General features: G+C 34.7%; 1 protein-coding gene across 1 annotated transcript; it reads left to right on the top strand.

Moving 5' to 3' along the window:
- Positions 1-226: 226 nt before the first annotated feature.
- LOC136249113 (TNF receptor-associated factor 3-like) lies at positions 227-11,398 on the top strand. The gene is made up of 7 exons (XM_066041046.1): positions 227-260; positions 378-499; positions 6,946-6,997; positions 7,118-7,213; positions 8,549-8,713; positions 8,761-8,826; positions 10,299-11,398. The coding sequence occupies exons 3-7, from the start codon at positions 6,992-6,994 to the stop codon at positions 11,235-11,237; spliced, it is 1,272 nt and encodes a 423-aa protein (XP_065897118.1). The 5' UTR covers positions 227-260; positions 378-499; positions 6,946-6,991; the 3' UTR covers positions 11,238-11,398.
- The last annotated feature ends 1,967 nt before the right edge of the window (positions 11,399-13,365 follow it).

Here is a 13,365-nt window from a genome sequence, read left to right as displayed (position 1 = left end):
GTTGCTTACTCTCATTAACTTCTTGACAGTGTACTTCCTTTCTAGACAATGAAATCATAACAGTTTAGCCACATGCAGCGACAATGCATTTTTCTTGTTTCCCACTTCCCTCCCACAACACCCATGACCGGTAGACTGAGGTGGCATACTTGTATATGTAGTCTGAGAAATCATAATTAAGTTTATAAAGAAGAATCTAGACCAACCAGTTCAGAGCTTAAAATAGTAAGATATACGTACGTGACGTAATTATTGTTGAGGTAATTTCAATCATGTGACTAGCTTCGGGCTAAAAAGTTCTTAAAAAGGTATATAGTTATAGTGTATACAGTTATTTGTTGTTATCAGAAATTAAGATGTCTCTGCCTGTTCCACAGCTGCCAACCTCGGAGGACAGATTCCAGTGTGCGGTTTGTCACACTCTTCTTAATGGCCCCCTACGGTTTCCTTGCAATCATAGGATATGCACGCCATGTGGTCGAAAACTCAAGCAGCAAAGGTAAGGCTATATTAGGCTACCATATATGTAATAATTATGTCGTGTAAGGTTGTGCCGGAAAATCTACAGAACAACAAAAAGAATTTTGAGTGGAAATCCTAACGTGAATAGCTATATAGCATAGATAATTAAGTTAATTATCTGTATATAGCTATAGCTACGTATTATTATTATTATATTGCTTAATTAGCAGAGCCCGACTGGGGTATAAGTGCTAATGTATATGATTGTGGTTACTAAGCCACGTGCCTAGCATGCAGCTACTAGTATTAGTATTAGGTGTACAGGTAAGGAGGATCAAGGAGCCTGTAAAGCCTGATCTTTACAAAAATTATTGCCTATTAATATCGCAACATAAAAACTGTGTACAGATTATGCAACAAGAATTAACTAAAGAAGTAGACCAGTTACAGTCAAGTAAATTTTTAAAATTGTTCAACGAGGGTGTGTTAACTACATGATGAGGTAGGTTATTTCAATCATTAATGGCTCTCACAGTAAAAATGACGATCTCACTCTTGTAGATGATTGTGGCTTAAATAGTTTGTAATTATGACCCCTAGTTATTGATGAACTATTGTTGGTTAGTAATTCTGATGGATCTACGTTAAGATTATGTAGAAGTTGATAAATCATTATCATATCCCCACGACGCCTCCGGTATATATTTTAGTGATGACAAGTTTAATTCAACAAGATGGTCATCATATGCATAATCCTGAAGGTTGTGGATCAACTCGGTTGCTCACAAGGATATACTGAGGTCCCCAGACAATATTACCATATTCCAATACAGGCCGATTATAAGTTTTATAGAGGTTAATAACTGTATTTTGTCAAAATGTTGGAAGGCTTTTTGAATAATTGCTAAAAGACAACTGGCCTTCTTAGTAATTGTGGTGGTGAGATCAGTTGACTATCTATTTGTACTCCCAAATCTTTAACAACATTACAAGATGTGATAGTAGTGCCATAAATCGTATATTCACCAAATCTATGTGGTTGTTCCAGGTGTAACCAGTTACATTTACTAATGTTAAACTTCAACTGCCATTTCTTAGCCCACTCAGAAAGGACATTTATGTCTTGCTGAAGTTGAAGGAAATCATCAATTGACTTAATAGTTCTGAACATTTTAGCATCATCAGCAAATTGAACAATGGAGCTATTAACAATTAAAGGCATGTCAATAACATAGCTAGATACTGAATAGTGTAGGGCCTAAGACTGAGCCTTGAGGCACTCCGCTAAGTACATCTGACCATTCTGATTCATGGTTGTTCAGAACAACTTTCTGCTTCCTTCCTACGAGAGAGTTCTTAACCTATCTAAGAAGTTTACCGGATATACCACAGCCTTGCAACTACTGTATATAGCTAACTGACATCATTATGGGGAAGAGGGACAGAGAGCTTAAGGTATAGCTACAACTGCATGACCTTTTAGATAAGGCAAACAATTTAGTATCTTATTGTTGGATTCTAAGTAGCATTCAGGACTCGATTCAGGGGCGGATCCAGGGGGGCCAGTGCCCCCCCTCCCCCCCCCCCCCTCCCCCCTTCAGAATTTTTATTGTGTTGTTCATTGAACATAGGTAGGCACCTCAGACATAATCCAAATACTTTAATGCAGTTTATGACTGTGTATAATATAATAAATCTGTGTCTAGCAAATTGCTATCCATATTATAGGCATATATAGCACAAGGAGAACTATACATGTTTATACTGACTCCTTGTATTCACAGGCTTTAGCCTTCTCACAGGTCAATATAGTGGGATAGCATTTAGGTGGGTTAGAGCGCCCTCTGCATTATCATCATTATTATTATTATTATTATCATAATGATAATGTAGAGGGCGCTCTAACCCACCTAAATGCTATTAGAGTATCTGTATCTACATTAGAAATCTAGACACTCTAATACAACAGTCATTTACTCTAATAAAACAGTCAAGAGTAGCATAATTTTAAAACACTATCTGTAATTTTAAACAGCTATCTAAATTGAGTTACTGACTCTATCTATACCCTATTTAATGTGACTAGAAATTCTCTGGAGATGAAAATCATGCAACTGCAGACCACAAGCCTGGATATGTTTAAGTAGACTTGTGTAGGGAACCTTCTGTTCTGTAGCTTGGTAATTTTCAATAAAAATTTCAACTTAATTTCAGCCAAAATTAGCACCAAAATCATTCTCAAAAGATTAGTTTTTCAAAATTTCCTTATGGACTTTATATTGCTACTACCAGCTCAGCATCATTCATGCTTCCAGCATTGAATTTTCATAAACATTACAAATTTTAGTCAAAATTGCCACCAAATTCAATATCACAAAGTTTATTTTCAAAATTCCTTAGGGAGCACCCTATAGGCCTTTACACTATACTAATTCTGGTTTTAAACTCAGTAGCTATCAGTACTATTAGCATTCATACTTCCAGTGTTGAACTATCAACAAATTTCAGTCAAAATTGCCATCTCAGAACGTTAAATTTTCAAAATTTCGTGGGGCATTCCCCCAGATCATCCTAGAAAGCTCATGCTTTGCACTTCATGGAGTGTGCGAGTGACTTCTACCTGTGTGCCCCCCTTAGCAAAATCCTGGATCCACCCCTGGCATTTGATATCAGCATAATTTTAACACCAAAAAGTGGTCATGTAACCAAAACCCCATATAGCTACTTTGGACACCTATTCAAAAATTATTGTAGGAATTAGTGTATTTCTTAAGACTTTCTGCATCTTGCAGTATTATAGCATGCATGCATGAGTGCATTCAATATACTATATAGCCTAAATATTTTAGGGGCAAAAGTTTCAAGGTTGAGTAATGTTACCTAATTTAAAATTTTCATGGCTTTGCAAACAATCCCAAAATGTACTAGACTATATGGAGGCCTAATTATTTCAATGATAAATTTTGCTGTTAACCCCCAAACCTCAAAATCAGTAATTTTCTCTCTCAGCTATACAGTAGCTATTAAATAGTCCACTGTTTTCATATTGCATGTCGATATGAAAGCAATATATAGGCACTTGTTTGGTTTATCATTTTCTGTAAAAATCACTAGAACATTGAAGGAAGGAATCTTCCTGTTCCACAGGACCATTGTAGCCATTATGGGATTTTTGGTCACATGACTGCTTTTTGGGTATTTATGTGTGTTAATGTTATGCTGATATCAAAATTATTATGAACTCTTGTCAGGCTACACATGATAGAGTCCACTACTCAGCAAGAACCGTGAACCACTCTGAACCAGTGCAGCCTGTAATATTTTACAATAAGTGGCTGATGGCTGGAATAACGTATCTGTTGGAATGGATGATCAAGTTAGGTTGAAACTAAGTCATGGTTGTTGGCTTAAGTTATCAAATAGAAATTTAGATTCAAATCTGTAATCTATACAGATGTGTGGGACTGCTGCATTTCACTAAAATAAAATTAATGCATATGACTGGTCAGGCTTCTTCGGATTTCAGCAATAACTGAATTTGTACTGTTTATGTTCAGGGGCAGATCTATAATAATGCAGTTATGATGTGCAATGTGTGGTGTTATATTGAACATAATATGCCAGCAAAAGCATTATGCCTGATTATTTGCAATGTGCAGTTGTGCATCCCAAAAGGGCAGGACTGAAATACTGAACAAATAATTAGTGTAAGCCTAGGCATATAAACTTTCTAGGAGGTCTGGGCACTGCTCCATCCCCTCTATGAAATTTAATTTCCTGCAATTGAACATGGAACGATTTTGACTTAAAACTAGCATATAAATTGTAAATGCTTGCAGACTGTTACTGAGCCATCTGAAAATAGTATGAAACATGACTTGATCAGCTATGGGCTGTGGTAAGATGCATGATACGTAACTAAGATATTTTACTCCTGCTAACTTGAGTCAGATCTGGATTTGTTGTGGCTTCTTGAGCAGAGCCTATATATATAATATTTGACATTGTTACGCAGTGTAAAGTATTTATGTAACTACGTTTGATTTTTGTGTTAAAACTCCTTGATCTTTGATCCAATTTTCTGTAAAGTGTTTGTACTTTAATAGTTTACCAAGGTAATATAAGAAGGCTTATACATTATACATTATGATAAGTTTCTGAGCAAGAAACTTTCATGTGCTGTAGTTTATAGCTATAGAAGGTTTAAGCAGTAGGTATGACAACGAACTCAGATTTGAACTTTTTGCTAATTGCAAGTAACTTTTCAGTTCTTTTATCTGTTCAAAACAGCTGTATATATGTGTGTATGTATACATGTTGTTGTATGCTCTTATGCCCTCCAAATTCGAACAGAAGTGAACAAACTAAAGTATGCATATTAAATTATCGCGATTTTCCCAAGTATTGCAAAAGAAGAATAAGAAGATTATAAACAGATGAGCTTTGAAGGTACATATCTTGGTAATGGCTAGGAGGGTGCAGCCAAATTTGGTATAGAAAATTTTCCACCACAAGGGAGTTTGCATGATTGAAACAGTTTGTTCAGGCATTACCAAGTTATGGATATGTGATGAATGGGATTTTATGGGTTTTGTGCATATAATGTACACTTATTTGATGAGTACCCACACTGACTTTTCTTGGGTTTACAATGCGGTGTATATAAATCATGTACCTTGGTTTATATTAACTATTAAAGTGTGTACTAACATTACTATTACAATGTTGAATCAATTGATATACACTCCTTTACTGTTTGTGAAACAAAGTTAAGTTTTATACTGAGGAGACAAAGTTGATCAGCAAAATTAATGTGGATCATACAGTAATTGTATATTATATTGTTTCAGCATTAAAGTATACTTGTGCTTTTTGACTGACTTGTATTTGATTATATGCATCTTACAGCATTGATCTTTGTACAGTGCCTCATTTGCAAATATATGTATTGCTTTTGAAGTCACTATAACATAATTTTTTTGAGACATGGTACTGTTAATTGTGGAAGCTATGTATCAAGGATATTTTACCACAAAATTGTTAGAAACTATATCCTGATGGCTTCAAATTGCTATCCGAATAGTAAATTATTATTTGTCCCAGATAATACAGATATATATCTGTTTCAGCCCTATTTTTAACAGTTAATACAAATTGCCTTATAACCAACCAACAACCATTAACTCCTTAATTGCATAGTTGTTGCTTTATACAAACTGCCTTATTGACAATTACAACATCTTGAAGGTGAAAAGTTTACTAACAATCATGAACTCCAAAAAAATTCCTCTCTCAAAGTGTTGCACATTTATTGTTTCTGAGTATCTAGCTATACATCACAGCTGAAAAACAACTTTAGCTGATGCTGTCTTCCTGTTAACTTGAAAGCATATACATACCATATAGTACAGCACTATAGAGCTATATTGTATTGATGAGTCCTCTTAGATTTTGATGCTGCAACATATTTATATGAGCTCCTATAATGAATACTAAGAGCTGTCTACTTAGTGTATGCAGGATCATTTTCACGTAGTAACGAGTGATTATAGCTATTTGCTGGTGCAAGTTTTATGTAATATTTGTATGTTTAAGACAACACCAAATTTAACTACAGTGTAATTAATGACTGTTCAATTAGACACAAAATACTATTTCGTTCATTTCTCAAATATTATTTTGTGAAATGCTCTAATTGAACAGTCATTATTCCAACTTCAGTCACACCACAAGCCTTGTACATAATATATGTTTGCACTGCTTTATACCCATGGATAAGTGGGCATTATACACACATGTTGCTAGATTAATAGATAAAATTTAAAGTTATACTCTGTTTTCTAGCTAGCCATTCTATCATTCCATTCCAGTAAAATGTACCAGTGATCTATGATTGCCTATAAAATAGGTTATGCAATGTATGTAACCAATTTGACTTTCTTGTACATACATGACAATTTGCATGAAGATCGCATTGTGTTGATAATCTACACGGCATGCTTGCTTGAAATTTCTATACATATTATCTAAGTATTAAATATAAAGTTAAAGCAGAAGATTCACATTTTACAACTATTTGCATGTTACGTGAGCAGATAGTTTTGACACAGATGCATGTGCATGAATTCATGCACCAGCTTACAGTATGACAGTGTGCATGCAAGTAGACTTGAATGTAATTTGTACAGTGATAAAATCTTAAAAAACTTGTGACTTAATATAACTGGATCACTGCATGATTAGACTATACTATAATTATTGTGGTGTGCTTGTATATACTCTTTGTATGAGGTTTTGAACGGTAAACAATAGTAATATGCATCAAATTGTTTATAATTATAGCCATGTGCATGTTTTATCTACCTATTATAGTGTACTGTTATAAGAATGCTTAGCATTGTGCATGGGTAAATATATTATATGCCTTTCATTACTGAATCACTTAATAACCAATATGTTAACTTCTGTGCATATACCCTGTAGGGCTCAAGCCTTCTTCTGTGGAAAGTGCAAAAAATCTGTGGCATTTATGAATGTAAGCTATTAGGTGTGGACAGATTCCTTATAGGTATAGAGTTATCAATACTAATGTGTTGTGCAAATGGCATGATCTTGTTAGAATTCATGTTATTCTACTGTTTTATTGTTGGTGTAGTATTCCTATGACAAAGAAATGTCAAAGGAGATTGACTACCTGGTGGTTTTTTGTCCTTACTGTTCTGCATGGAATGGTGAATACAAAAATTTTCAGGTTAGTACATTTTACTGTAAGGTGAATACAGGTACCATTGTAACTATGTTAAACAGCTAAACTATTGATTTTCAAAAGTCACAGTAAAAAGTTTTGAAACTAAAAATGATGGCCAATTAAGAAATGTTTGTAATAATGTTAATGCAATGCCAATCAATAGTAGTATAGTAACATGCCTAGAATTAACATCACTACAGCCATTTCTTGGTCACTTCTTGGATTTTGAAACTTTGATTTTTTAAAGGTAGCACCTTTTTCTACAGCTTGGCTGTTTTGATGTAGAGTGGATATCTTTTGATACACTCATACAGATGCACAATGCACAATTCTATGAATATTTCTATTTTGCGATCATACAATCAGCCACAGTTGTTCTTCACAATTGGGTTTACACTGGAGTAATGGGACTATGGTAAATACACTGTGGTATATACTCTATCTACTTTCCAGGTTTGAATTACATTTAATAAAGCATACCATTGTGTGAATTGGGTATGACAATATTTGCTGGACCTGCAAAAAAGCAAAATGTAATTTACATACATGAAATAAAAATATGAGAAGGCATGCCTTTTGGAGATGACTATTCATTTTGGTATAAAATACATTAATTCAAATTTTGCATGAAATGTTTCACATATCCACGTGCAATGTCTATACTACAGCAATGGTATGCCTCTGTGTAGCTTTTTAGCTACACATGGATGAAACTGAAATTCACATCATTTGGTTCCACTTGTTTGTCATGTACCCACAACTGCAAATGAGGTCATTATGTCAATAAAATTAAACATTGTGCTTTAGCACAGCGCTATAAAAATATTGCCAATTATTTATTATCTTTTGTCAAACACGTTATTTGATTTCTGTTTTGCCAAATCATTTGTCCAATACAAATCTGTAACTGCTACTAACAAATTTGCCAAACTTTTTCTTGCCAAAATCCTACTGTGGCAAATTTGCTAAAATTTCCTCCTGCCAAACTTTCTGGCTAAATGGTAGTCACTACAGTACTTTAAACAATTAGCATTTCATTTTCTTAATTGTGATTTCATCAGTTCACTTGAATGTTTTAGTGTGAATGTTTTTATTTAAATATTTGACTGTTATTGTTTTCATTAGCAAATTTGTACTTTACGTATTGTTGTTAAAGTTTTATAATTGCTTTTGATTCCTACACATACTTATATTTCCAAAATTGTACCAGCAGAGTTGTCACATTCCTACTTACCTCACATACAGCATGATTGTGTGTCTTTACAACTTGTGCAAAAATATATGTAAGTAAATACATATATACCTAGCTAGTAGTATCACTCTTTAACACATGTACAGACACATTTGAAGGAAGAGTGTCAACTAGTCAAGGTATCATGTCCCAATGAAGGTTGTCATGAGGAGATCACAAGATCACAACTTGATGATCACTTACAACAGTGTCAGTATAGAAGACAATCACATCAGTGGTGTAAGGAAGAGGTTCCTTATGATCAACAGAAGGTATGTTCACATGATAATGAACAACATGTTATTCATAATTATTATAGGACCATGAAGTAGAATGTCTTCATGTTCCAATCTCATGCCCCGAGGACACTGTTCTTAGGAAAGAAGTATGTAAGTTATTCATGGAAGAATGCTCAAATGAATTGTAAAGTGAAGACTATATTGTCTTGTGAATAAATTATGACTCACCATTTAGATAAAACTAACAAAATAAATAAAATAATTACTTTATGAAACTAGATATCCAATGATGGGATTTAGATTGTACACTGTCAGTTTTCCAAATAAATACCACCTTCACTCTCTCGAGAGGTGGTTCTCCTTTAACTAACTGACTATATATTGTACTAAATTCAATTATGCATGAGGAATATGAGTGCATAACTGTATGAGTATGTCTCGTGCATTGCATTATGAGCCTTGCAATTCCACTATAGCTATAAATAATTTTAAGCAGATTTCATGGCTAGCTACCATCAAATATTAAATATATTATATACTCATGTACATAGCAAGATATTTTTAAATAGGGGGCTCTGTTCCAAGCTGGGTACAGCACGGTGTGCAAAGTACACTTAGCATACAAAGCAAGACTGCTCTAGCAGGGTCTGGGGGTATGTCACCACAGGAAAATTGTGAAATTTTAGCCCTTTGAGATCAATTCTAAAGACAATTTTATGCACTGACTGTTCTATTGGAATCACTGACTGTTCAGTATTTCAATCTTTTTGCAAACTAAAATAAGAAAATCATTAGGGGGCTCCAGTCTGTCAGGTTGTTACACTTGTATATGTTACTCTCAATAAAAAGGCTGATGGATCACATCAGTAAGCTTTTTGTTGATGCTGATGTAGTGTTCTGATCTCTCCACTCTGCATTTAACACAGCAATTGGGTTAAGAGTATTGCTACTGCATACACTGAACTTTAAATATGTATATATGTTATTGGATTTGACAATGCCAGGTTTCCACACACATCTGGATTTGTGACTTTAAAGGACCTTAACTCATTGTAAGAGTTTGCTATCACTCTCAAAGTTTAACTTGCTGTTCCATAATGCAATTAAAAAATTGTGTGAAAATTGTAGATCAATAGAATAAATACTGTGTGATCAAGTAAAGGTAAAAAATTGGATGTGTGTGGAAGCCTAGTTTTGTAAAATCTGGTCACATATATAGCTTCTTGTTGCTACTTAACAGGCCAAGATCTTTCAGCCAAACTCTTCAAGGTTGCCAGACAGTTAAAAGGTTTGTTAGCACACAGAAAAATGGATTACTATAATTGGTACACATTAACTATGTACCCATCCCTTAGGAAAAAAGCTTTAATATACTCTGTTGTTGATGCACTGGCTTTGATTTTCCCCAGTGCATTTATATCTTGCCCTTATTTTGTCCCAATGGAAGGTGTTGATCCACACTAGTACATTGCATTGTTAGTTAGTATATAGCTATAGATGACAACCACTCTGCATCATTTCAGAGCACACACACATACACTGTACAATTGTGTGTTTATTGCAAACTAAGGATCGGTCAACATTTTTGTATATACTGTATTCATTATTTTATGTACAGATTGATCTCCATTTGGACGCTAACAATCAACTTGGCTACTCTATGACTAAAAAGAAAATAAACAGACAACAAACACAACTACAATGTCTGTTTGCTTTCTTAGGGTGCCAGTTCATAGCCAACATGGGCAGTTCAGAATTAGAAACACATTTGGAAAGATATGTAAAACATCACCTGTCTTTGGTTGGTAAGTTTTTGTCTGATGGATTTCATCAGAAACAAACCAGATTCACTAGCAAAGAGTATGAAGCAATGAATCAACTGCTCCATGTTGAATTGGATAAAACCAGTAAAAAGTTGGAAGCAATGAATGACAAGAACAAAGAGGAGATACTGCAAATTACTGGCATACAACGCAAGCAAGATGATGTTATTTTTCGATTAACTGGAGTTGAAGATCTTTTGGTGTCACTACAAGCTAGTATTAACGAGATCAACCATACTTATGAGGAAGTGTCTCTCACCTTACAAACACTTCAAGCTACTTCATATGATGGTCACTACATATGGAAGATACCAGATATCACCAGACGTAGGAGGGATGCTCTACTAGGAAAGACTGTCAGTCTATATTCAGCACCATTTTACACCAGCAGGTTTGGGTACAGACTGTGTCTACGTGTTTATTTAGATGGTGATGGTAGTGGAAAGGGACGTCACATATCTTACTTCCTTACCATCATGAAGGGAGAATATGATGCTTTACTAGAATGGCCATTTCAGCATACAGTGACAATGACATTAGTGAACCAGAAAGGCAACAACAATATTGTACAGTCATTCAGACCCAACCCAACCAGTACTAGTTTTCATCGTCCAAAATCAGACATGAATGTGGCATCTGGTTGTCCTAAATTTGCTCCACTATCAATACTGGATAATCCTGAATTTGTTGTTGATGATGTGGCATTCTTCAAGTGTGACATTAGACTACAATAAACTTATATGTATATAGACAAGATAGTTTTCGGCATCGCTTCATTACAGAGACTATAGCCATGTAGTTATGCAGTAATTTTGTACTGTAGGTATCTAAGGTATATATATATGCTGAATCGCAATCGACATCATTATTTTAAACAAAAGGTCTTTCATACATACCGGTATGTGCATTTGTGCATGAGGATACCAATGGTTTCCATGTATTTATGTATTATTTCTATAGTAGCTTACATATGTAGCTTTGTCTTACTTGAATTGTTTTCAAGTTCACGTTGAGAGCATGTGGGGATTTACATTGCCATCTGTTGCAATGCAATGCTACTTATCTCCTAGCTGGAAAGAGGCAAAGCAATCTACATTTTTTCTGCTCTAACTCTAAGTCCTCTTCACTCACATTATCTTATATCATAGATTGCATACTGTAGTTGCTAGCCATCTTTGCATTTAGAACCAGAATGTTAAAACCCTTGTGATTTTTGTATATTAGATTGCTTCCATTGTAGTTGGCAAACAGCGGTGATAAACTAGTGTGCATGGAACTAATGGGACTAAATTCCTTGTAAGAAGAAAATAAAGGAAGGAGAAATTTTGAAAGACATTCAAAGACTTATTATGACGTAAAATGTAACAATTGTATGCCTTTCCATGCATAAATAAAATGGCTTAACAAACATTTAAAAACACTCAAAAGATTATTTATTGAGCATGCGGACAAGTTAATTTAAATAATTAGGCATTAGTTTGTTGGCTACTGTATACAGTGGCTACATGTCATAAAATTGATGGAATTGGTTATTGTGCACAATGACCATCCAAGTTACATGGGTATCTGCATTATTTTTTACTGTGTTGAAAATCAACTTGATACACATTCAGGCACATGCACATGCACTTACGCACACACACACACACACACACACACACACACACACACACACACACACACACACACACACACACACACACGCACACGCACACACATGCACACATGCACACACACACACACACACACACACACACACACACACACACACACACACACACACACACACACACACACACATGCACACAAGAAAAATACTACCTTTTTGTTATTAGGACACTGACTGAAAAATATGAATAACTATAAGCCAAAAAGACTTGATGTATAGCTAGCTATACACTGATATATGAAATGCGTCAAAGTACTAACTATAATAAACTATTTTAATGGATAAGGATGTGTAACTGCACAATAAATTTGATATATGTGCACTTTAAATGTATATACTAGTAATTATTCCAGCTGTCACCAACCCTATATTGCTCCAGCCATTCTATAATTGTTAATCAGGATCTGTTACCATTATAGTGATGTTAGGCTGAACAATAGATTCAGTGAGCTACTGACTTGTGTACAGTGCTGTGCAGAATGATAATGTTAGCCAGGAGGTGAAGGTACAGTGTACTTATAGCTGTTGATCATGAATTACTGTGTGTATATATCAACTGTGTTTAACTTCACTGATGTTGCACTATATTGTAATTTATCCATACAGCCCAGAAGGGATATTCCAAGGATTGTTTTGGATGCATTGACTATTTTCTGTTGACTAATAAGTAAGTATATGTACAAATTGAGCTGAGTTCTTAAAAGCATTTAATAATTTATGGATGCAATTAAACATTCAAGTTCTTGAAATTTGGCTCACTTGTAGTACTGCAAGACTTGCTAAAAATATTTTCAAAATTTTGTTCATTTTATGGCCAATCAACATTTTCTCCAATGAAGCCAAACCACACATGTATGCTCTTGCACCGTTACTGCCATCATGCACTATTCATCTGGTTGGGTGTACTGCTATTTCCTTGAGAAAAAAAGAATTCACTTCCGATTTTTAGCATGTCTTCTCAGAACTCGTCTAAACATGTACATACTAGAAACCTTATTCATAGCTTACTCCAGTCAGTCAACTTATATGTAGCTAAGAATTATTATCTAGGTTGAATAGTGCTTTCAAGTTCACCGTGGAGATAACCTCCTAATCACTGAAGCTTTATGTGGTGTGAACACTCTCTGAGTGAGATGGGTGAGTTGAGTTTCAAAGTACTGTATGTAGCTATATTTTTGGGTAGCTACATGTGT

This window comes from Dysidea avara, chromosome 3, assembly GCF_963678975.1.
Source record: "Dysidea avara chromosome 3, odDysAvar1.4, whole genome shotgun sequence".
NCBI lineage: Eukaryota > Metazoa > Porifera > Demospongiae > Dictyoceratida > Dysideidae > Dysidea > Dysidea avara.
The sequence above is the reverse complement of the archived record's forward strand: the minus strand, read 5'-3'. Positions and strand labels throughout refer to the sequence as shown.

Bases quoted from the DNA above. Each gene is read 5' to 3' on its own strand.
- LOC136249113 (XM_066041046.1), top strand. The intron at 8,714-8,760 runs GTATGTTCACAT...TAATTATTATAG, and splicing joins TTCCTTATGATCAACAGAAG to GACCATGAAGTAGAATGTCT. The intron at 8,827-10,298 runs GTATGTAAGTTA...TTTTATGTACAG, and splicing joins ACACTGTTCTTAGGAAAGAA to ATTGATCTCCATTTGGACGC.